A 27,215-nucleotide genomic window follows, 5' to 3' on the forward strand; every position below is an offset into this window, starting at 1 on the left:
AATTAGAAATAAATATACATACTAATTTTAATACAATTTCATCCGATATCTATATAACAAATAAAACAGTCTATTCTATTCAAACTAGAAATAAATATACATACTAATTTTAATACAATTTCAATGTATATCTATATATTGAATAAAACAATCACTAATATATTCCATTCAAATTACAAAATAAATATACATAGAAATTTTAACACAATCTCATCGTATACCAATATATCGAATAAAACAATCACTAATCCATTGTATTCAAATTAGAAATAAATATAAATACTAATTTTAATACAATTTCATCGTATATCTATATAATAAATAAAACAGTCTATTCTATTCAAACTAGAAATAAATATACATATTAACTTCAATAAAATCTCATCGTACACCTACACATCGATTAAAACAATCACTATTCCAAGCACTAAGTATATTTATCTTCGAACATCTTTCCTCGTGTTAAAATTTCCATCGCGTTCGAAAATACCATTCGAACCGATGTGCGTGGTCCGTGACCTAACATTATGTAAATAATCAAAGCCAAGCCACTGACCGTGATTCGTGACCGCGTAACGATATTTTCTTAGGAGAGATTGGAGTACCCTCCGTTCAGCCACCCGTCAGGTATCACGCCCGGCTACCTGAGAACCCTTTTGAACGTGTTCGGTCACGTGGAGAGTGTCTCCGCGCTCGCACTGTTGGACAGATGGCAAGGGATCGCGATGTCGGAGACGAGCCTCTACCGGATCCTGGTTGTGGGCAAATTTTTCCCCGCTCGCGAGTGTCACTTTTACAAATTCCTCGCGATCGCTTGCGGATTCCTGGCCAAGGTAAGAATCCGTCTGGCTCTGGAAATAGAGACCCGCTCGCGAGATTCTCCCATGAAATACCGAAAATAGAGCGTGCCGTTAGTTCACGTCTCTCTCGCACTCGCGCTGATCTTCATCGGCCGTAACCCCCCACCACCACCGTACGAACGATATATATATAAACGAGCGGTTAATCGATTCAGCGCGGGGCCATCGGTGAGCGTGATCGATGAAGGAGAGGTGTGTTTCTTTTCATCGCGCGGTCGTGTTAACGCGAGCCCGATGTTTTCTTTCGTTTTTGTAAACGATCAGTCGGCGGTCAGGGAAGTCGATTCCTCTGGTGTTTTCAAAATACGGATGAGAGTTTTTCCAATACTCGAAACACGGAAATTGTTTACTATTTAACGCGTTCCGTGTCGTTTGGTCGGTGATTAGTATTGGGTTGTTCGGAATGTCGTTTCGTTTTCCAAAATGGAGAATGTATCATTTGGTAAAATGTTTGTACATTTTGAAAAAATTGTATTTTGTTTTTATCAAGAACAAAACGAAATGACTTTTTGAACAACTCGATAGTTTTGTTTCTAAGTACTGTACGATTTGTAATATTTATAACAGTGAAATAAGTATAATTAGTGAGACAAGGGTGTAGAGTTTGAGACAACGAAGTAACAAGTTTAATTTTTAACGTATTTTTTTACTGTCTGAAAAATATATGATGAATTTTTTATATGGTTTGAACCGGAAAGTTCAGTGTGGGTCGTACACGACCCACGCTATTGTGATCAATGGTTTTGTTTCTGGATAAATATTGCACGGTTTACAATATGTCCAATGGGGGAAAAAATATAATTAGTGAGAAAAAGGTGTACAGTTTAAGATTAGACAAGAAAATAATATATTTAATTTTTAACGTATTTGTTTACTGTCAGAAAATCATAAGAAATAAGAAAAAAGATCGTAGAGAAATCAAATTCAAATATCCCGCGTAGGAAATTTTTCCCGCGCGATTTCGAAACCACGGGATTCACCGCTCGCTCGAAACTAGGGGTACCCAGAGAAGCTCGTAATTTCTCCATTACGAAGCTCGTTAATATCTGGAAATTTTGCTCGTCGTTTTCACCGTGTTATCCACGATACGAGATTTTCATCGATTCACCGACAACTTGTATTTTATCGAGCGTGTGTCGTTCGCGAGTTCGTTCGGTCACGTGCCAAATCGTGTTAGTCGATCGAAGTGGGTCGTGCAAACAACTTCGGCGGGTTGTTCGTCGCCCGGTGTAACGCACGAAAACGGGTCGCACTTTGCGCGTGTAATCTGCCCGCAATTTCCGCGCAACGCGATTTACAACCGGTCGAAATATTCCCGGATTGATTTATTGATTTTTATTTCTCTTTACCGCGAAGAATGACCATTCCGATGGCGCGGACGCCAATGTTTGCCCACTGGCGCCTACGTAACGCGTTGAAGACACTTATGTACGAAATCGTTCTGTTTCGACGCTTTAATACTATCGGATACGAATGAATCCCAAGACATCGACGATCATTGCAGCCATTGGAATTAAACTCGTTCTTTCATTAGGAGATGACAATAATACATAAATATAGATATAACCGATTTAAGAATAATATATAAATAGGTTAGAAATCGTTCGGTTTGGACACTTTCGCTCGAAAGCAACGCTACGAATGAGTCCGTCTCGTTCGCTCTCGAAGCGATCGTCATTGGTCCTCGTCATCCGCTTCGGCCAATAGCGAGCCACGTCTGTGACGCGTAACCTTGTGGGTTGCGAGTGGAGTGGGGATGTAAATACAACTGTGTCTCCTAGCGACGGACCATACACCCACAACGGTGCGCTGATAAAACTCATCCCGTTTTCTACAAAAATAAATACGTTATAAATAATACCAACGGGGAAATCGTTCCCGCGGCTGTGCCCCGTGTATTTAATTCGCGGACTTCAACGCGAATCAATGAATCATCGTTACTACCGGGTTGAATTAAATTAATCACCGACCATTGTCGGCGCGGCTCCGCGATCCGCGGTGCGATTCACCTACACGCGTACCTTTGTGCCCGCGCAGAACCTATTCGAAACGATGATATACGTGTGCGAATTGCTGACGGAAGAGCCCGAAGGCGGATCGGCGATGATACCACTGCCCACCTTCGTGCGTCTGTACGTGTATCTGGCGGAGCTCGACTGCAGCGGCGAGCAAGAAGACACCGAGGAGCTTTTTCGTACCTACGGCTCGACTTCCGTTTCCGATGAGTCCTCCAGCACGTTCGACTCGAGATTGTGCCGCGTGCCGGCCGCAGACACCGCGGAAGAGGTAGCCCCGTTTCTCGTTCAATCGATAAAACGTCGACGGATTCTTTCGACGGTGGCCGGTTTACTTTGGAGAGGAAAATATACAGCGTCGGTTGAAAATACAGAACGGTGTGTAATTCGTGGTACGGACCACCACGAGGGAATTTTACCAGTGGAAATCGAACGGGAATCGAGAACCACGGGAATCGTTGCCCACAGGGACGGTCGATACATTGGGGAGAAATCGATTCGAGGAATCGATACGTATCGTTGGTTAGAGAATTGATTCGATGAAAGTACAAATATTGAGATTTCTATTATTATTGTACGAAAGATTGGATCGGTTAGAAAAATTGATTTCTTGGAAAATTGCTTCTGGATTTATCCGTTTTATTTATACGGATGATAAATGTTTTCTAATAAGACGATAATAAATATTTCAAATCGAATCTCGTATCGAAGAAATCGATTCGAGATCAAATTGGTCGACGAAAGATCGATTTACTGATATGAAGAAATCGATGACTTAAATATCGATTTAGGATCGATATTCCTAGTCGGAGGCATTGCTTTCGAGAAAAATACGTTTGAGTTCGATCGAGTACGCCTAATCAATAATTATTGATCTTATGGATTTTGCAACATACCTCTACTGTCATCGTTTTTATTAAAGGGCTCTTAATACATTGACATCGGTTTTACATGTTTAATTTACATTATTAATTTTTTTAATACAATAATAAAAAATAACCATTTACTACAAAGATTCGAAATTTCAACAGAAAGAAATAACAATTTTATTTAACGCGTTTTCTCTATACTAACGATAAAACTGCTATGTTTAGCCACTTTGTTCATTTTTGATCAGAACATTATTCAAGGGGTGCAAGAAAATCGAGTGAAGAATTTTTCTTCTAAGGTTTTGTCTTTGTTACAAATTTAAATGTTTTCTTTAATGTATCGGTTTTTCTTATCAACCTATTTGACCTAAAATACCAGTCAAACTTATAATTATCGATCTCGAACAATTTCTATTTGTAGCTACCGAGAGGAAAATATTAATTTCTTTATTTATTATACGGTATAACTCGTTAGTTTGAACAATAAGATACATCACAATATAAAGAAAAACAGAAAATATTATCTATCTAATTATATAGAGATACGTTACAAACAAGTCTGAAAAGATTGTCCGAAGAAATCAACGAAAGAGTAAGAATTATTAAAATTAATTACCATACGATTACAGTCAATGTGGTATGCAAATATAAATTTATGTAGTTACACACGAAGACATTTTTCTTGCATGGAAAGAGTGCTCGAGTAAAATTCTTTTTAAATATCAGGGCAGTCTAGCCGACCATTCATCGCTTTAAATACGATTATTATAACTGCAGTATTACGGTTATAACATTACTCTGATCTCGCGACACATCGAAGTAAATTGTTGTAAAAATCATGGTGCAATTCGTCCACGCGAAACACGGAATAAAAACGCTGAACGGGTCAAGGATGTACTCGACGTTTGTTCAAATTGCGGCGTGAAAAGTAAAAACATTCAATAGTTTGTCGGTGCACTTGTTATTTCACGGCATTGTTAACGACTAACGTTATTTAAAAGTTTACGAGCACTATTATTCTCTGCAAGCGCGTTAACACTCGAACTACCGATAGAATTCTGTATATTAAGGTGTTTCTCTGGAAAATCGATTATCGTGGAAAAAAGAGGAATTTACGAAATTGATTAAAATTTATAAATATAGTCTGTAGAATAGAAAAAGTTATGTTAAATTATGAAAATACGCTATGGAATTTGAAGTAAATTTCTTTGCAGGAACATTTCTTACGAAAACATTTCTTTGTAAATTTCTTCGGAATTGATCGTTAAGATTGGTTGGTAAATTTAGTGTTAAAGAAACGTAAATTTGGAGCGCCGGTCACCGGTGACCACCGTGACACTTGACGCGTTAAGGTGTGCAGAAGACACTTTAATATACAATATCGTGTGAGACTTATGGTGGTAAGAACCAAGAGCAAGTCTTGTCTACATTTGTAAGTTCAGTAATATTTTTTTTTTTAAATATTAAACAGAAATCCTTACATAGTGTCTTGAAAAGGAAAATTTAACCTTCGCGAAGACAATAATAGTTGCGAACTACCTTGTTGTTGACAAGGGGGGAGATTCTAGTAAAACGTTAAAATAAAAGTGATTTTCAGCAATGTTTCTATAATGTAAAACCTCGATGAAACTTTTTATTGCTCACTATATACATACATTCTTCAACGTTCCAAGATACACATTTTTTTCCTGTTAAAATTTATCCACTTTCACTGAAAATTAAGGAAAAATTCCAGAACCGGGTATTATCATTAATTTTACATTTTTTAATCAAGATTTATATTCATACGGAAAAAAATTCCGTTTGATTTTGTATTTCAGATAAAAAAAATACCAGAATGCCGCGGAGAGTAACGTTTATTACTTGGGAAAAAAATGATAAATTGTAACAGAGAAAAGAATTTATATCTTGGAATGTTAGGGAATATATATGGAAAGTTTCATGGAGATTTGAAGTTGTAAAAAAACTCGCCGAATATCACTTTTATTTTAACGATTTACCCTAGTTTCCTCCCTTAAGCGTCCATATTGGAATTCGTAACGTCAATGATTAGGTGCACGTGTTCTCGATTAGCGCACATTTCTCGAAAACGATGACTCTGGTGTAATTTCGTTGTTCTGGATTCTCTTCTCACTTGAAGTCGTAAAATTTCTCCGATTTCATCTGTACCACGAATTACAGACCACCCTGTATACGTCCACACACGAGTACGAGATGTCACGTGTAATGGACGAACGACAGAATTATTTTACAGAGTGAAACAGGACGATACAACTAGTATCGTGTACAATTTTTTATTTTTTTAATTTTTTTTTTTTATTCGTATAACTACAACAGACTCACGAAAAAATCTACCAGCAGTTGCTATTAACGAATATAGACACATGAAAGGGAAATATCAATTGGAGTTCCTTCAAGTTTGGTACCATTGATATTTCGTGTGATAAATGAACAGAAAATGTGAAACCAACTTTTGGTAATATATAATATGTTGTTCAATAAGTCGAACGACAAAACTTATTGAACAACCTAGTATTATACTGTTCAATAAGTTTGGACGAAAACTTATTGAACAAGCTAGTATTATACTGTTCAATAAGTTTGATCGAAAACTTATTGAACAAGCTAGTACTATACTGTTTAATAAGTTTGATCGAAAACTTATTAAACAACCTAGTAATTTGTTCGGTGTTCTCGAGCATCGTTTGTGGATCATCTTTGCAATTGTCTGGAAATCGATAGATATACTAAGTATTGTAAAACGAAATTAACAAACTTTGTCGATGAATTTTGGGGTGTTTTTTGAACAAAAAGTATCATTCAATTATTTTATTTATTCAATCGTTGGTTTCAAGGGCTGAGAACTCTCTAATATAAATAAGACTTGAACGAAGAAAAAAAGTATACAGATATTCTTGCTTGAAAAGTCAAAATTATATAATAATTAATTGGAATACGATAATTAAAATAGGATATAATTTCAGGAGAATTAATAAAACCATTTAGTATTCTGTATACAAAAACAGAATCACATATTCGACGATTGCTCTCAAGGTACATTAGTTATAAATTATCTCGAATAGATGTACAATTATGGTCGTACTAATTGCAAGTATGTAGTATCTTTATTGAACAATTTCAAAAGCTTTGCAGATTTCTGAATCAGGTGACTAGACAGAGTTAAGAAAAAATAAGAAAAAGATTTGGTATAACATTTTTTTTTTTTATTCGACGTTTCGTTTTCGGGAAAATCGAGTTTAAAATTTCTCTTTGAGATTGTTTTCTATCCTTTTACCAAAATTCGAGATATTCTGCCGGAATGATTCGTCGAATAAACAATGGAGTGTGAATTTCCAGAAAGAAGATTTATAATTTAATCGTCACCGTTAAAGATTAATATTAAACGAAATTCATTTATACTCGGACGAGCGAACGCGTTAAGATGTACATACGTCAATAACAGTCGCGCGAGATTAAATTGAAATTGGCAGGAGTCACGGAGATTAAAACGAAATAAGAGAATATATAATAAATGAGAATCGACATCCGAGTACGGAATTAAATATACACCTTTCTATAAAATCGATGCCTGTATAGTTACGAAGATGACCCAAAAAGAATACTCGGGAATATCGAACAAAGAGTTCCTCTCTCGACATTCTTTTTCCATCGTTATTTATATATATATTTTAATTTCATTTCTAATTCGATATTATTAATATTTCTTTCTCCCATTGTTTCTCTTAAACGTACACCTACAATATAGAATTTCAATTTCTGGTTTACAAGTTACACGATTTTCCTTTCAATTCGATTATCTTTTTATTATTATTTTATTATTATTATTATCTTTTCTCTCATCGTTTCTCTCAAACATACTCCTACAATATAGAATTTCAATTTCTGGTTTAGAAGTTACACGATTTTCCTTTTAATTCAATTAACTTTTTATTATTATCCATTTTATCTTATTATTATTATTATTATCTTTTTCTCTCATCGTTTCTCTTAAATATATTCCTACAATATAGAATTTAAATTTCTGGTTTACAAGTTACACAATTTTCCTTTCAATTCAATTATCTTTTTATTATTATCCATTTATTATCTTATGATTATTATTATCTTTTTCTCTCATCGTTTCTCTCAAACATATTCCTACAATATAGAATTTCAATTTCTGGTTTAGAAGTTACACAATTTTCCTTTCAATTCTATTATCTTTTTATTATTATCTATTTACTATCTTATTATTATCATCTTTTTCTCTCATCGTTTCTCTCAAACATACTCCTACAATATAGAATTTCAATTTCTCGTTTACAAGTTACACGATTTTCCTTTTAATTATCTTGTGAATTACCTTTCAATTATCTTTCAATTATCTTTTTATTATTATCTATTCATTATCTTATGATTATTATTATCTTTTTCTCTCATCGTTTCTCTCAAACATACTCCTACAATATAGAATTCCAATTTCTGGTTTACAAGTTACACGATTTTCCTTCCAATTCGATTATCTTTTCATTATTATCCATTTATTATCTTATGATTATTATAATCTATTCCTCTCATCGTTTCTCTCAAACATACACCTACGATACAGAGTCTCAACGTCACGTTTACAAGTTATACAATTTCCTATCAGATTCGCTATTATTCCTACATTCTTCCCCAATCGTTTCTCCTAAACGTACCCCACCAATTAGAATTCCAATTCCTCGTTCGCAGAAGTGGCACGTTCGCGTTTGTTCGCGAAATGATCGGCACCGGACTAAAAAAAAAAAGAAATTAGTCGAAGGCCGATTAGCAACATCGGGAAACGTGGTCACTGGAATCTCGATATTTGTATCGATACGACAACCAACGAACCGTGTTCGATGGAAATTGTTATCTTTCTCACGGTCGGTTCGAACTATCAACGTAGTTATTGCGACGACACGAAGCGCTAACCGCGAATACACGAACACGGTGTTTACATTGAGAAGCTCGTAGTAGGGACCCGGCGCACGTTCGAATTCGAGTTTCGCGAAAATGAAGCTCTCCGCGAACCGTACGTATCCCAATATCTTCGACTTATTTTTACACGTGAAACTATCCATACCGTTGGCGGGGCAAACGTCACGCCCCACCGCTGTACAAAGTCGACAAAAGATATTACGAATGAAAATAGAAACGTTTTCTCTTAAGAACAGTGGGGTAAATTCGGTGTTTGCCAGGCAAATACCCGCTCGCGGCTCACGGCTGTATCGCGGACCACACAGCGCGAGATTATTGACTGCGTCAGCGGCTTATTCGTGGAAGCGAGTCATTTTTCGGGCAATTCGTGCTCGCACCGCAATTAATGGAACCGAAAAGGTTACGAGCGAGCGAGCGAGCGAATGCGCGAGCTCTTTTCCACTCTCTTTATCGCGTATGCGCGCACACGTCGTTCTCTCAGCTCTCGTCTCTCGTCTCTCTTTCTCTCTCTCATCTGTCATATTCCACTCTTTCGTTTCTCATACTTTGTACAGAGGTATATACATACCTCTCTAATTTCTCTCTCGTGTTTCATATTCTTCTCTCTCTCGTCTCTCACATTTCTCTCACATTCCTCTCTCTCGTATCTCTCATATTTTTCTCTCTCTCTCTCTCTCTCTCTCTATCTCATATGTATCATATTTCTCTCTTTATCTCAGCTCTTATATTCCTCTTTCTCATCTCTCATATTTTTCTGACATATCTCTCATATTCCTCTCTCTGATATTTCTCTCCCTCTTTCTCATTTCTTATATTCCCATCTTTCATCTCTCTCTCATCTGTCATATTTCTCTCTCTCACATCTCTTGCTCTCTCATCTTCCACATTCCTCTCTCCCATATCTCTCTCTTTCATATTTCTTCCTCATATATACCTTACATCTCTCTCATATATATTTATAAAGTATCATTTAATTATTCTATTTATTTAATCTCTCTCTCTCTCTTACACATCTCTCTCTCTCTCATTCACCCACTCACTCACTCACTCACTCCCCGTGTGTCGGTCGACGATAACCAAACATAATTTCGTTAATAACGTACCCGATGCAAATGGAATAGCGCGCAATCGAAACGGCTTCCCGGGGAAATAATTACTCGAGGCGCGTCGAACGCGGTGTTTCCATCGTTCGAAATCGGCCGGTAACGGCGTACCGTGCCCGGCGTAAATTTACAGAACAATCCTCCTCTACCCTCCCGTACGTCGTTTACGATTGCGCGGCGTGTTTCAGCGGGACGATCGTCGGGTCAACCCCGTACCGAATCGATCGAACCGCGCGCGTGTACCTAACCTACGGCTCTCGACGCTCGCCGCGCTGTGCGACGATTTATCGGGTGCCCCGGTTAATTGATGCCTGTTTCCGGGGCCTGCCGGTACCCGTCTACTCGCACGGGATCGCAGCGACCGCGACCGCGCATGCGCGTGCGCCTGCGCGTCGAACGAACGCGCGTCATTCCCACCGAACCATCGTTAGGCGGAGGACACCCGATCGGACGTATGCGGATCGGTGACGAACAGAAGTCGATCGTTGGAGGAGTTGTACGTTCTGAAGGCCCACGATTTGGTGACGAGACACTCCGAGATACACGAGGTGCGTTACGAGAAGACCTCTTCCTCGATCGACGCGTCGATTCAACCAACGACCAACGAAGCGAAAATCGTGGTTCGTGAGTAACCGAGAGGACGGGGACACGAACGGGGACGGTGGGGGATGGTGACACGTTCCAATCCGATGAAATATGTACAACCAACCTCTACCCTCCTCCTGATCAAAGTCTCGACGGTTTAATTATGTCCGACCGACGATACACACCGTTGGATGTTTAATTTCCCTGACCCCCTCGAGAAACTTCGGTACGGGGCTGGGGAGAAAAGTATGGCGCAACTTTGATTCTCGTCGCTGGAAAAACGAATTTGTCGATTACTTGTTTCCGTTCGTTGCGACGTTTTGCTTTTAACAACGAATCGATTTCCCATAAACCAACACGGCACGCGGTGTTTACCGTCGCGTCGTGGCTCGCTGGGGAAGAAAAAAAAAAAAAAAAGAAACGAATCCGAGGGAAAGGTGGAAAATATTCCAGTTTTGGAGAGTTCGTGTCACGTTTCGCGATTAAGAAACGAAACGCAAGATTGTTTCTTTATACGAACATTTTATCGTACGAATAAATTATGCGAGCTCCGGATAGCGATCTTGATTTTTCGAAAAATCAAGTTTTGCGCCTTAGTTTTGCCAATCAGTTTTTTCACTTTCGATTCGAGTCGAAAAATCGATTTGTTTAACGTTCTATCGTCATCTGGTTCTTTTTTATTGAACAATTTTCTTTGTAGGAAAATCTTGTGTCCTTGGTAAAGCTTAAAAAATACCTGGATGTATTCTTTAGAAATAAGGAAGCTTCTTTTTGGGGAAAATATCGTGTATCTATTATGGGTTAAGGTTGTAGAACAAAATGGTGGATATTTTAGTCGATAAAGTTAAATGAAATATCGTGTTTCGAATTCGTATAAAAGACACGAAACTTTCCGAACAACCTACTGTTCGTCCACGAGAAAAAGGCTGACGAGCGTTTATATCCTCGCTTTAGGTTACAGTCTACTATCTACCCCACCATCGCACGCACTAACGCTATTGGTCGCTGTCGATCTTCGTCACTGTCCTCGAGCAACGAGTGATCACGTCCTCGCTGTAGTTTGGAGTTTACTAAATCCCCCACCATCGCATGTATTGTTGTCATTGACCGCTGTGGATCTTCGTCACTGTCTTCGAACATTAGCGAGCAATCGTGTAAGGATAGGGGATTTAGTAGACTGTAAACTAGAATGGAGATGTAACCACTCGTCAATGCTCGAAGACGGTGACGAAGATCAACAGTGGTCAATTGCAGCAATGCATGTGTACGATGGGAGGACCTGGTATACTATAAATCGAAGCGAGAATTTAAACACTCGTTGACCTTCTTCTCGTAAAGGAACAGTATATTTCCACAGTTTCTCAGTGGAACTAGTATTCTATAAACCGGAGTGTGAATGTAAACACTCATCGGTCTTTTTCTCGTGAATGAACAGTATATTTCCATAGTTTTTGGGTAGAGCTAGTATTCTATAAACCAGAGTGGGGATAGAAACACTCATTGGCCTTCTTCTCGCAAACGAACAGTATATTTCCACAGTTTTTGGGTGGAGCTAGTATTCTATAAACCAGAGTGGGGATAGAAACACCCATTGGCCTTCTTCTCGCAAACGAACAGTATATTTCCACAGTTTTTGGGTGGAGCTAGTAATTCTATACATTAGAGTGGGAATATAAACACTTGTCCTCTTCTCAACGACGAACAGTAATATTTCCACACATTTGGAGCGAGATATTTTTCTATAAAGAAGAATGGGAATGTAAACACTCATCGGTATTCTTCTCATGAACGAACAGTATATTTCCATAGTTTTCGAGTGGGAGCTAGTAATCCTACAAACCATACTGGTTATTTGAACACTTGTCTTCTTCTGAAAGACGAACAGTGACATTCCCCCACATTTGGAGAGAACTATTTTTCTACAAACTAGAATAGGAATGTAAACACTCGTTGACCTTCTTCTCGTAAAGGAACAGTATATTTCCATACTTTTCCATGAGAGCTAGTATCCTACAAACCATACTGGTTATTTGAACACTTGTCTTCTTCTGAAAGACGAACAGTGACATTCCCCCACATTTGAAGAGAACTATTTTTCTATAAACTAGAATAGGAATGTAAACACTCGTTGGCCTTCTTCTCGTAAAGGAACAGTATATTCCCATACTTTTCCATGGTAGCTAGTATCCTATATACGTCGACCTTCTCGCGAACGAACGATAATGTTTCCAACGCTTGTCGTTGGCAACCGATATATCCTACGAACCAGACCTGTTACGTAAACACTCGTCGGCCTTCTTTTCGCGAACGAACAGTACTATTTCCGTGCAGCCCGTGTACGAGACCGAGATACGCAAGACGGAGCACGTGCACGATCAGAGCCCGGATCAGGATTACTTCGGGGATTTTTACGACGCGTACGCCAAATACGATCGAAGCGACAAATACACCTCATCGGACTTCGACACGGAGGAGGCCTCCAAAGAAACTTTACTGGACGAGGAAATCGACGATTACGAGCCAATAGGTCTCGAGAGTATTCTTCGCGGGATTTGCGAGTGCCTCGAACCGGTTCGCGACATCCAACGAGAGCCTACGCCTCCACCATCGGATCCATTCGGCGAGTTCCTTGACAGGATGAGGACCGAGGTGAAGGAAGGCCGTCTGTCGATGATTTTTCGAGTCCCTGGAATAGGCCCGAAGGTCTCGAGCAATCGTATCACCAATGTCGGACTCTGGTTGGCGGATTGCGCTCGTCGACAAGACGGAATGGTCGGTCCGCGAAATATCAGCCATTTTCTATGCCCGGATCTCCAAGACGAGCCCAACGACGAGACTGTCGAGTGAAAACGATAACTAGATCGTTCTCGATACTTGGTCAAACCGAGAACAACACGGGGGCTACTCTGTATTATTTGTAACTTTCTTTAGGAATTTTTCACGAGGAAACTACTACACCTTTTGACGTCAAATTTCGAACGTTTGTTTGTACATGTTTGAACAACATTTGGAAATTTTTTGGATCGGGTAACGTCGAAGTCGGTGATATTAAACGGTTACGAACGTTGTCGCTTTTCAGAGAGAGAGTTTCACAGTGATCGCGATCGCGGCCATTTTGTTCGCTCCGAATGAAAGAATTTGTGAGAAGACTCTTAATTGGTACGTGTTTGGTTATGTTTGAGCCTAGAATGAAACGATAAGGAGTGTAATTAGAAAGATGGTGACACTTTGAAACTCGATCGTCGATTTTTCGTTTTTGTTTCTCGGTTTCGGAGTCTAGAGAAATGTAAATAATGAAGGGTTCGGGTTGGTTCTTGTACGAGTTATAGATATACATATACTTAATGTACACCATAATTTTTATGGTAATTGATCGAGTAGATTTTGAAATACGGTGGTGTTATCGTTTTAAAAAATACAGTTTCGAGAAGATCGCATTTAAATTCGTTTACTGAGGTAATAATAATGCTAATTGCATTTGATAGAGATATTTCTGAAACTATATTCTTTACGAAAATGTAAAATAAAAGTAGAGTTTTCAAAGATTCACACCAGAGTAATTTCTCAAGTGAAAATAGTAGATTGGAGCGACCAGAGATAGGAGCAACAAAGTATAGTATCTTTCTTATTTTTATGCGCTGGACATAAATAATAATACGACATCTTGCTATCGTAAAAATTGACCATTCTGTAAATCGATAAAAAGGTATAATCAAAGTTCACGCTCTTTGGACACTCACGTGCGACGTGTTTGTACCGTGAAAGACATTTTGGTTTTATTATTCCTTATACGACGGGTTGATGGCCCAATTTGTACACAGGTTTGTCGCAAAATTATTATCAAGACGTAGTAAATAACTAAATATAAATTAAGGGGAGGTTCCGATCTGGGAGGCTTGAAAACGGTTATTTTTAAGTATTTTCTTTTTATAACAAAGTAAACAAGCCGACAGTCTATAGTTTTGACATTTCATCCTGCGTCCTTTAAACGTATAAAAAGTGTTGTAATTTTTTATTTTCTCCAATAATTAGAGCAGACGAGCCACGTTCCCCGTATCAATACACGAGGAATTTCTCTTCGAATAATGGATCTTACAGCTCCTCGATTGCAAAAAGTATATTTTTAAACTACGTGAAATTTCCAAGGCAGTGAATCTTTAAAATTGGAAAAAAAATCATTGTTTTCTTTTAATTACACTGGGACACTTTAAAGTTGAGAATTATTCTCTTGTCGTTTATACCACAGCTTTCTTTCTTATAACCATGGTTGTTTTAATTTTAAATTTTCATAGTCGATGTACGAAGACGTGTATCGACGAATCGAACAACTCGATTCTATCCGATATTTCGATCGTATTGGTACGTAAATAAACGAACGAACAAATTACTCGGACCAAATTTCGTTCCAGGTTGTGGTAGAACATTTTCGTTTTTTTTATTGACAACCTTTTCTTATCTCGTGTGGTTGTACCAAACGAGGTGAGAAACTCTTGCTCGAGTACACGCGAATAAAGAGCTTATCGTTTCACCGGCAATTTTTTGTAAATAAATTTTCACCGATGTTGCTCCTGACCCCTTGGGTCGAAGCTAGTAACACGGAACCAGGTAACGCGATAATAACACGCAGTGAATGCAAAACTCGCGTTATCGAACGAAACTTTTTAGTCGAACTTTAAGTTGAATAAAAGATGGGCGGGGAAAAAGTGTAAAAAAGAAAATTGGAAAGTAGCGTTACTTTAATCTAGAATTACCCGGAAGAGATAAGTAGGTGTACGATAGTCTCGAAGAAACAATAAAAGGTAAAAGTCCCCGCTATTGATTAACACTACTTTAGATATTTTATTTTTCACGCGATTAGAACTCTCCTGTAACCGTACGAATATTAACAAAATTATCATTGCAGAGAGTACTTACTTCTCAGAAAATACACAACACTGTAATTTTATAAGACACATCGAAATTACTTTCCTTCGAAGCAGTGTAAATGTTTCTACTCAACTGTTATTATTCTCGTCTGTTAAGAAATTTCAAAATACAAACACCGTTACAACCTGCTCCCATTACTTAGATACCCGCGCTCGCCTACTAATTTATCAACTACGAGAAAACTAATTAACTCTTCGAGCAGTACGATCGTACGTTCGCGCCGCACCATTTTGTGCCAAAACGTTACTGCAGTTCATTTACGTCTGTCCTTGACATTTTTATACGTTGCTGCAATGTTCTCCAAACTGTGTTTGAGAAAAGGTCGTATTCGATAATTGAAGAAATAAAATAAATAAACTTCGAGAGATTGTAATTTTCAATATTATCTCTACCGTAAGTCGGTAAACAATCGAAGGAACTTTTTAATTCATTTTACACGAATGTTGTACACTGTAATTTACGAACACCTAAAAATGCAATGTAATTTATTTCTTTCTTTGAAAAATCGTAATACAGCTACGGTTGAGTGCCACAATAAATAGTTTTTAGTTTAGCCAACATGGTAGAATTTTTTATTTTATATTTTATGCATTAAATATAAGCATAAAAGAAAGCTCAGATTTTATAATCTTTATAGTCCATTTCTGTCTACCTCAGTAGTTACAGTCAAGCTTTATATTTATATACCTATTAAAATAACGACGCAATTGAAATCTATTCCTACTACTATGGCAGAGGGTGTGGCTAAGGTTCAGAACGCGTGGTTCAGGTGGGGATGGGCGGTCCGACTCCTCCTCTTTTCCCCCTCTTTGTACCGCGGGACTTCAAGTCAGCGAAAGACTATACACACCCTCTTAACCTCTTCGCCTACAATATCGTAAAACTCGTAATAAAAAAAAAAAACAGCCTGAACATAAGAAACACGAGTGAGTCTTGTCTACATTCATACGTACAAATATATTTTCAAAATTATAATTATAAATTAATTATAATTATATTACTTTTTACAAATTATATATTTTCTTCAAAATATTCAAAAGAAATCCGTATATAGTGTCTTCGAAAAGAAAATTTAGCGTTCACGTGGATAGTGAGAATTATAACCGACCTTGCCCTTGATTACGACACGCGTTATCGAAATTTAAATCCTAGGGAAAGGGTTCAAAGGTACGAACCTACTCACCGAGCCCGTGTTTAGTGTATTACGTTGCCCTACGCTCGTTCGCGTCGCAGTGGCCACGGATATATGCCTATTTTGCATCGTCGGCATAAAAAACTTTTTACGCTAACTACACGGGCGGTGAAGCGTTAAAATAGGTTAATTCAATTCTTGTTACTTTTACGAGCGCCTGTCAGCCCCCTCGTAACAACACGCTCAGGGGTACGCGGCCCTGGCTCGTCACGGCCCTGGTTCGCACCGACGACTTTGTGCAAACTTTTTTGCGTCAATTTAAATTGTCTTCGCTTCACGCTTCAACGATAACAATTATCGCTATTTTCTTTTTTTTTTCTTCTTTTATTAACCGCGTATTATTGCAGAATAAAATTTCGAAGAGACGAAATATAGAAGCGTTATAGAAAGAAGAACACATATCGAAATGTGAAATTGCAAGTTCGACGATTCGTTTAAAAGATACGCGGAGTAGTATCGGTATTGCGTAAAATTTATTTAAGTTTTCAACCAATAAATTACACCGGGGAAACTTTCACGTTGGAAAATCGCATTAATTTAACTGTAATCAAAGTTTTCCCGCACTTTAAATCCCTTAAGTTTAAGAATAAAATAAAAACGTAAAAGACGAACGGGAACGTATTAACGAAGATGAAAGTATTTGCTCTGTGAAATTTCGATTCTGTGAAAAGACTAAGAAAATTTCAGATTTGATCTACTTCGCAACAAAGTTCATCTTTGGTGTACTGTTCGTCTGTGACATGAAGGCAAACGAGTGTTTACATCCCCACTCTACAATCTTCCAGTTCCCCCACCATCGCATGCAGTATCGCTATTGGCCGAGGACAGCTGCCAATGGCGACAATGCGTACGATGGAAGGGGAACTGCTAAACAAGTAGAGTGGGGATGTAAACACTCGTTTGCTTTCTTATCGCGGAAGGATAACATTTTTGATCGATAATAACAAATTTCGGTAACATTTGCACCGAATAGACTGTCTACCCTTTTCGCAAGTATATTTCTCGATGAACGAAACGTAAACCGATAGCACCCCCGTTTTCCAAAATGGAAAATATATAATTGAATAAAATATTTATACACTCTAAAAAAATCGTGTTTCATTTTCACCAAAAAAAAAAACGAAATGACTTTCCGAACATCCACTTCGATGGTCCGCAATTCGTGAAACAAGGTATACAAGCCACTTTTTACTCATCTTAACGCGATGAACTCACCCCTCCCTTAGTGTAAGAACACGTACTTTCGAATCACCCTGTACACTGCTCCAAGTCCAATACCGCTACAAACACAACCGTGCAAACGTGAACAATTACAAATGTAAACCGTTAGAAAATATAACCCACCCCACGGTGAAATCGGTCGTCGAAACCAATCGCCCTCAGAAAACCCTCAAAAAAAAGTGTAGCTCGCGGAGATTAGCGCTAGTAGCACGATCCGTCGATGTACTCGCAACAGCGAACGATGTACTCGACACTCGCGATCGGTAGCCGGTGTAAATTCGAGCTACCCGTGTTTCTTGGCGGGACAACACGACGCGCTAGGTGACACGTGTTGCTGTGGGATCCCCGTATTTATCGGGAGTCCCGATACGAGGCGCTCGTTCGTTATTTAAATCCGAGCCGTGCGTCGTACGTGGCGGCGATCCACGAGATACGCGATCGTGTCTTCCCCCTCCCCGACGCACGAAATTTCATAGAAACGGAAAGAAGTCATTCGTCCGTTCCATAGAAACGGAAACAAGTTCCCGTTGGCCGCTGCCGCGAATCGAGTCGTCTCTATCCCCTCCACTGGCGCGGTTATCAGCCGAGCGATAGGGTGCGCGCGCATTTAATCCACCAGCGATAAATACACATCGCTTACGAGACACAAAGACGCTCGCGCCGCGTTACCTACTCGGAACTGGCTATAAAACATCCGACAACACAGCGCACGGTGCCGTGCCGCGGCGCACTCGTACGTTTCATTTCGCGCCGCCGCGTGGCGCGGCGAGTTATTAACTCGCACCGAAACACCGCCGCCGCTCCCGCTGTTTACCTTTTAACGCCGCCGGTATAAATTACACCGCGCCAATCGGAAAATTTATGCGCGCGTCCCGCGGCGCGGAGCTACCCCGGTGTTTCTTGTCTAGGAGCCCTCGTAGACAGCGACCGAGACCCATCGGGTTTCCGTAACCGTTCTCTTTCCCTCGTTCGCTAGTTCTCCTTTATCGAGGGGAGACGGATAAAGAGCGATTAACCGAGCTCCGTTTCGTACACGTTGCGCGTAATTCTCGCGATTAGATGCGAAACTGGGTCGAAACGGGCGGAGATAGGAGAGTGGGGAGAAAGGGGAAGGGGGTCTCTTTTTTTTCATATAAACCCACCGGGGTATAGGAGCGACCGGTTACGGGTTTCTCGTTCCACGAGCCGGAAGGTACGACTCGGTTTTCCCTCGACGAGGCCCACACACTCGGTCCGCTTCTGAGTTCGCGTTCTCGAGGCTGCTCGTGGTCGTTTCTTTTGTCAGTACGTTCGTTCGTCTAGTCTCGTCGCGATGCTCGTACCGGGACCGTGGTCGATCCTCGCGTTCTGCCTCGTTCTCGGCTCGGTCTCGGTTCACGCATGGGTGATCTACTATAGCGACGACAATAGAGTCGGCGCCGAGGACCTACCGGGGACACCGGACCGTAGAATGAACTTGATATTCCCAGGTAAGCGGCGGTGGGGGGATCGGGTGACCGAACGTTGCCGGAGACGATCGAACACTACGCGAAAGATCGAGACGTACCGGATTGGTGTGCACGGTGTTGGTGGATACAGGGAGGGGGGACTGTACGTAACGAGCTTTCCCGTTCTCTTGCTACTTCCTTCCGGCAGGGACGAAATGGTGCGGAAGCGGTAACGTGGCGACGAGTCCGGACGACCTCGGAAAATTTATGGAAACCGACGCGTGCTGCCGGGAACACGATATGTGCGACGACGTGATCGAGGCAGGACAGACCAACCACGGTCTGACCAATCCCACCTTCTATACCAGGTCTTCCTTTTTTCTTTTTTTTTTTTGGAAAAAAATTCTTTTTCTTTTTTTTTGGAAAAAAATTCTGTTTTCCTTGCGCGGAGAATTTTTTTTTCTTTCCATCGGTGCGACGTGCGTTGCAGGGAACGTTCGAGGGTTTTTTTTTTTTTATTTGTTCGTCTCTCGGTCGGGTGTGCGTTCGAGGGGATCTTTTTGTTTTTTTTTGTTTTTTTCTCGGATGTGCGTTGCAGGGAACGTTCGAAAGATTTTATTTGGTTTTTTCACGGCCGGGTGTGCGTGCCGGGAACATCGCGTTGTTACTACGAAGGTTTATTTCTCTTTTCGGTCGGGTGCTGGTTCTTCGGAACGTTTGGAAGGTTCGTTTTTATTTTATTTTTTTATTTTTTCAAGGTACGCGTTCTGGGGAATATTCTTACTTCGAGGAACTTTTTTTTGCTTTTCTCTTCTCGGTCGAGTGTGCGTTCATTGGAACGCCCGAAAGGTTTTTTTCTTTTTTTTCTTAATTATGTGCCTTCTGAGGAACGTTGTTACTTCGAAGGGCTTTTCTTTTCTTTTTTTCTCAGCTGAGTGTAAATTCTTGGAAACTTTCGACAAATTTTCTCTTTTCTCTTCTCAGCAGGGTGTGCCTTTTTCGAAACATCCAAAGTGTTTTTTCCCTAATTTTTCTTTTCTTCTCTCAGAGATGTGTGCATTCTGGGTTAGGTCTGAGTTAGATCTGAGTTAAGTCTGGAATAACGTAATTGCCCCAAAGTTTCTTTCATTCTCATTTTCATTTATTCCTCTTCTCAGTCATCGTTCTTCAGAACACCCAAAAGATGTTTTTTTCTCAATTATGTGCGTTCTGAGAAACCTTGTTACTTCGAAGCCTTTCTCTTTCTTCTTTTCTCAGCTGAGTGTGAATTCTTGGAAACGTTCGACAAATTTTCATTCTTCTCTTCTCAGTAGGTTGTTCGTTCTCCAAAGTAATTTTCCCCCCTTTTTTTCCTTTTCTTCTCTCAGTCATTCTGAATTAGATCTGGATTAAATCTAAGATAACGTAATGCCCCAAAGTTTCTTTTACCCCAATTTTCATTTATTCCTCTCCTCAGTCCTCAGTTCCAGAAACATTCCTCTTTCATCTCCATCATTATACAGAACGTCACCCTCGTTCCCAAATATATTATAATATTTTATTTTCTCTCTCCTCGATCAAACCTCCATTTCCAGGATCCTCCAACAAAGATATATTTCTTCATATATATTTTTTTTTTGCCATATTTCTCACCACCGGGTGCTCTTTCTGTCAAACGTCATCGCTCCGAATGATTTCTCTCTTTTTTTCTCTTCCTCCCGTTCCTTTTCCCTCGTCAGTGGAGCGTGTGTCCCGATGAACGTCATTGCTTCGAAAGATTCTTTTTTTCTTTTTTTTTTTTTCTCCCTTCCCTGTGCGTTCTTCCTTGAGAACGCGAAGCCCGCGGCGGCTCGTCTTTCGCGGGGGTTAAAGTTTCTTTCGGCTTCGGCTCGCGTCTCGAGGCGGTGGCCGCTTTTAAATTAGTTCCTATTCCTCGGAGCGATGCTTTTTTCTTAGCCGGTGCGCGGTTTTCCCTCGTCAGAGAGGCCGCCACTGGTGTTCCTTTTTTTTTTCTTCTTCTTCTTCTTCTTTTTGTCTTTTCTTTTTTTTCGAAAACGAGAGACCTGCTGCAGGCCGTTGAACGGTTCCAAGGTTCGCAGGGTGGCTCGGTAATTCGTGGCACCCACCGACGTGGAAACGATACCGCTCGAGGATTTCGGTGGCAAGTCGTCTTCTTTGATCTTGGAACGTTTCGTTCTACTTTGGCACGAAGACACCCGGTTTGAAATTTTGAAACGCGAAAGACGGGAGCAAGGAAACAGGGAAGCACGCAGTTGCATGTATTGTGACAGCTTGGATTATTCAGTGACCCGTGTAAATGGTTGCAAGTAGTTTTCGCGACAAAAATTGAAATAGTTTCTTTTTTTTTTTTAAATTAAATGATTCTAAGAAGAGTTAAACTTCGGGGAGGGATGATCGACAGGAGGGAAAAATGTTTTTTTTTTCTAGAGTTTCTAGATTGATTTAATTAGACCAAAGTATCGATTGTTTGTCGTTTGAGTAGATCTAACTCGAAGTGAGTAACGTTTACCTTGTCCATTTTGTTTTTTTTATTGTGCATAATTGGAAGAGACACCTCGAAGGTTTCAAAGTGGTCGAGAAATGTTAAAATTGGAAGGATATTGAGAAATTTGAGAAATTTTTTATTGCACAGATACTTTGTGCACGTAAATGTTCCACTAGTTACTTACTCTTTTGTATCACAAAATTACGAACTCGAGTGCGCACGTTTGGTAAATTTTTTACGCGGAGACCTTAACTTTAAGGTTAAGGGGGACGCGGTGTACCTCGGGGAGACAGTAATTAGAAATCTGTGTTGCGGTGATAATTTCGGTTGCGGTGGAGCATTTAGGCCCACTACCGCTGGAGGCTATGGTATTCTGTTGGGAAGCTTACGAGTACAGTAGTCCAATAAGGGTGGCCACGGCTACCACAAATGTCCCATTCAGAAAATATAGGTTAAAATGTGTAGACCCAGTACTAGCTTAGGTGGTCGTACCCTTGTCTGGTCCTACTATTGAATATGAGTTGGGTGAGTAGTGTTCATAGCTACTTAAGTTTTAACACTACATCTAACGTCATTGATGTCCCATTCAGAAAATACAGGTTAAAATGTGTAGACCCAGTACTAGTCTAGATGGTCATAGTCTTGTGTAGCTCTACTATTGAATATGAGTTGGGTGAGTAGTGTTTATAGCTACTTAAGTTTTAACACCATATATGACGTCATTGATGTCCCATTCAGAAAATATAGGTTAAAATGTGTAGACCCAGTACTAGCCTAGGTGGTCATAGTCTTGTGTAGCTCTACTATTGAATATGAGTTGGGTGAGTAGTGCTCACAGCTACTTAGGCTATAACACCATATCTAACGTCATTAATCTGAAGATTGCTATGAACTACTACCAAAGGGTTTGAATAACTACATCTTTCATCATATTTCAATGATTCCAGTCTCCAGTAGTTGCAAGGATGTTTACTTTTGAGTAATTTTTGATCCTGAAGCTGAATACATTGAGTGTGAGTTCGGTGAGTAGCTTTCATAGGTATTCCAGGCTAGTGATCTTGAATTATAAGAGTTGAACTTTCTAACATCAAATACTATCAGAAGGTTTGAATAAGTAGACCTCTCATCGTCTTTGAATGATGAGTGACCCTAATCTCTAATCCCTAATTTTTGCAAAGATGTTTACTTTTGGGTTTCTCCTGATCCTGAAATTTAATACATTAAGTGAGTTCAGTGAGTAGCACTTGTAGGTTCTTAAGCTTCAACGCCATATATAACCCTAGTGATCGCAAATTATAAAAGTTGAATTTCTTATTATTTATTACAATCAGGAGATTTAAATAATTAGATTCTCATCGTATTCGAACCGGCGAAAACGTGTACGAGAAACTCTACCGATTATTCGTCAATTTTGAAAAGATTCGAGCTCGAATATCGTGAAGTCGACACGTCGAATACTTTATGGGAATGTGTATCATCGGTGTACATACATATAGCATAATGTCTAGCAACGTGAGTCGAATAACACCGGATCCAGTACAGAATTTCATATTACAACCGTCGAACCGGAAACTGGATGGAAACTCGAACGAGGAATACTTACAGCAAAAGCAAAGAACTGAATAAAAATTACCTCGGTTTAAAAATAAATTTCTGCAACAATTTCGTACGCAATTGTTTCGACGAAATATCTATATTTAGTTTAGAAAGATTTCAAAGCACGGTTCAAAATTGTAAACGTAGTTCTATTTGTGTTATTTGCGCACAAATTTTTTTTTCAGAGAGCAGATACTTTAAAATTTATCGCGCGAAAATTAATAAACTTAACGTTTAACGGATCGTGCGATAGCAGGGTAGTTAATTCGAGTTAATTTTCGTACAGTTAATTTTAAAGTGTAGCCTTTTATAAAAATTGGTCCACGAAGGGGTGAAGCAGAACCATATTAGCAATCTTTCTCAGATTTTAAATGTACACGTTAATTCGAGTTAATTTTCGTAGGGTTAATTTCAAAGTATAGCCTTTTATGAAAATTGGCCCACAAAGGGGCGAAGTAGAACCGTATTAGCAATCTTTCTCAGATTTTAAGTACGCACATTAATTCCAGTTAATTTTCGTACGGTTAATTTTAAAGTATAGTCTTTCATGGAAATTGATCCGCGAAGTGGAGAAGTAGTGGAGCCATATTAGCAATTTTTCACAGATTTTAAGTACAGACATTAATTCCAGTTAATTTTCGAAGGGTTGATTTTAAAGTCTCTCACGAAAATTGGTCCGCGAAGGGGTGGAACAGACTTCTCCATTTTGTTCAGATTTTAAAATTCAACCGGTTACTGCAAAATGATCGTAAGGAACATAATTACAACGTACGATCGACCCGATACCCTTTGACTTGTCGTTAACTTCAATTAACGTAAGCTAGTTAATTTTCAAGTGTCATTTTTTTTTTTTAAATTACCTCGAAAATGGGACACAAGCACGATCACTTATTTCAAAGTCTTCTCAGTATACATACCTTCGTACGACATTTTTTCAACAGTAACAAATTTTACATTACAATCACTATGAAGGAATACACCGATCCAAACTTTGCACTTATTTTTCTCAGAACTGACCGATCATTTACGACTATAATTCCGGGTATGATTGTTGTACTTGTAAACCTACGAGCCTGCCAAATTTCATTCGAATCGGTGAGAGCCACTTCTAATCAGTGTAATTAGAAAAATAAACTGAACTTTATGTGTGAGGAGTGGGAGAAGTAACGAGTGTTCCTATTGTATCGTAGTTAGGTGAATCGTCACGTATAAAATAAAGATACTTTTTCTAGCTGTTTCTGACGTTTCCCTTGTTATACACATATTCATCAATTTCTCCCAATTTTCACAAAAGACTGTACTTTAAAATAGTCCCCTTGCGATGTAAATATACAATCGGTAACAATGACGAAACACTATCGACTCGTGTTTCGATGGTGTCGTTTCGTGCTCGAAACAGAAATAAACTTTAACAATAACAGTAGCCACACTTTACGTGTAGGTATTCTTTCCGTGACCGGTCCTTTAACCAGTCATGAAATAAAGATCATATTTTTCCAAAAGGAATGCAGGTGATACCGAACAGTATAAGAATTTACATAAAATTGAATAAACGAAAGAGACGACGATCAATGTAGAATTTTAAATCGAATTTTCAAAGTTTGACCAGGAGTCAACGATCAACGTAGAATTTTAAATGAAATTGTTAAAAAATTTGAGCCAGACCTAACTCAGAACTAACAATCAAGAAAGAATCTTAAATTAAATGTTAAAAAAATTCTAAATTAAATGTCATTTGACCGTTCATGGTAATATTAACGTTAATTCGATCATATTTTTCCGAAAGGAATCCAAGTGATACCGAACAGTATAAGAATTTACATAAAATTGAATAAACGAAAGAGACTTTAGAATTTTAAATTGAATTTTCAAAGTTTGACCAGGAGTCAACGATCAACGTAGAATTTTAAATGAAATTGTTAAAAAATTTGAGCCAGACCTAACTCAGAACCAACAATCAACGAAGAATCCTAAATAAAATGTTAAAAGGGTCATTCGACCATTCATGGTAAGATTAATATTAATTCGACGCGAGAGTAATAAGCAACGGGTCCACGTGAGACTCACAGCCGTGTCCCACGTGCGATACTTAACAATACAAGAATTTCTTTAAAGTTGAACGAAAGAACCAACGCTCAATGTACAATTTTAAATCAAATTTTAACCCTTTGGACTCGAGAGGAGATCCTCGGTCGCCACCTAATTCAGTGTATTATTTTCGATCCGGGAAAACTTGGTGGTTTGGAATTCAAATTGGAATGGAAATATTACGTTCTTGTGGAGTGTAAACGCGTGTATGTAAAGTATAGAAAAATGTTTAATTTCGGATTAATTTTACGACTTAAAGGATTTTCTCGAGGCGTCGATTTCCGGTAGCAAAGAAGCCTCGAGTGCAAAGGGTTAAAACAGGGTGAAAGAATTAAGGGTTAAGGATCAAGGGTTAAAAGGATCGTTTGACCATTCGTGGTAAGACTAACGTTGATTCGACGCGTGTGTCGAACGACTCGTCCGCGAGAGAGCCGCGCTCCGACTCGTGTCCGGTGGGCGCGAAAGTACGAACACGAATGGAGCGCGAGATCCGCCACGACAAGGTACGTACCTACCTACCTACCTACCTACCTACCTACCGCGAATTACCGGGACACTTTACGGCCGTTCCACGCCAGCGTTAACGATCGCGGTAATACCGAGTTCGCGTGCACGCCCACGCGGAATTTTTCCCGAGCGTAGTGTCCGAGCGTTCGGTGAGAAATTGTGCGGCGATTAGGCGTTACGTTGCGCGCGAGTTGTAGGCGTGTCGGGCAGTCTGCTCGCCCGGCATGAATCACGCACGGTGAATATCGAACGAGCGAGCGAGTCAAGATCAGCGACCGTCGCCCGTCAGATTCGTGCGCGGCGAATTAATCGTCGGTGAAGCGTGCTGCTCGGTCCGGTGTGGTGGGGGAATAGCTACCGTGGTGGGGGAATAGCTACCGCGGTGGGGGAATAGCTACCGTGGTGGGGGGAGCTACGAACGTTTTCTCGTGCGTTTCCGTGAACGTTGCGTGGGGGAACGAGAGACACGTAACACGCGACTACCGTGACAGACAGGGGAAAGCGACGCGTGATCGATGTCGGAAACGAATCGGGAATCTGTTTAACAGGTTGCTGTGTTCCTGCGACGAGAGGTTCATCGATTGTCTTCGTCGATCGGAGGACGGCGCCGGCGCAAGCGTCGGATACTTCTACTTCAACGTTCTGGACACGAAATGCTTCCGCGAGGATTATCCGATCGTTGGTTGCAAACGGGCGACCACGTAAGTTTCGAGCGTCGCTCCCGCTGGCTATCGCCGGCTCCGAACGTTACGTAGTCTTGTCGTAAGTTCTGTTACGGTGCATCCACCTTCGGCGCTGTACAGTTAGAGTTAGAGGGTGGGGAACGGGGCAACAATAACGCGCGATATCGAATATTGGCGGTAATAGTGGCCGTCCAGGGACGATATTATGAATCGACGTCATGTATCGAAGCGATCGAGGAGCGTTTGATATTATTGTACAGTGTGTGTCTCGATTGGAGAAGGCGCGGAGAAATTCTTATGGGAATACTGATTTGATTTCATTTCGAAAGAGTGGTAGGGAGAAGTTTTCTTTTTTTTAATCGATATTCTTTTCTGTGAGAATACATTAAGTATTTAAGTCGTGAATTCTTTGGACGATTTTGTACGTACAAAATGTGACGTAGGTTAACGTCGAAGGATGATTGCAAGGTAACGTTAAGATGGTACCTGGATCACGGATTGCCACGAGCTTTCGTTCCTTTCTGGTAGGATAGCAGCGCAAGCTCTAATTATGCGATTTAACGTGATCTTTGGAGCGATGGGTTGCTGTTGGTAAACTTCTTCCTTCAGTTTCCTTCGAAGGAACAAGTCTAACGGGGTCAGATCCGGTGAACGTCCTGGCCAAATTGTAGACCCATTACGTCCGATCCAACGATT

General features: G+C 39.9%; 2 protein-coding genes across 5 annotated transcripts in view; both read left to right on the forward strand.

Moving 5' to 3' along the window:
* Nucleotides 1–27,215, forward strand: part of Dtn (transmembrane protein 132C dtn) — a 259,469-nt gene that overhangs the window by 114,109 nt on the left and 118,145 nt on the right. The window lies entirely within an intron of this gene.
* Nucleotides 12,621–13,498, forward strand: LOC143153403 (uncharacterized; the record flags this gene model as incomplete). Its single annotated transcript, XM_076324524.1, has 1 exon — nt 12,621–13,498. A coding segment is annotated over one exon (621 nt), but the record flags the coding sequence as incomplete, so codon positions are not given.

The sequence above is a fragment of the Ptiloglossa arizonensis genome, chromosome 12 (genome assembly GCF_051014685.1).
Source record: "Ptiloglossa arizonensis isolate GNS036 chromosome 12, iyPtiAriz1_principal, whole genome shotgun sequence".
In the NCBI taxonomy this organism is placed as follows: Eukaryota; Metazoa; Arthropoda; class Insecta; order Hymenoptera; family Colletidae; genus Ptiloglossa; species Ptiloglossa arizonensis.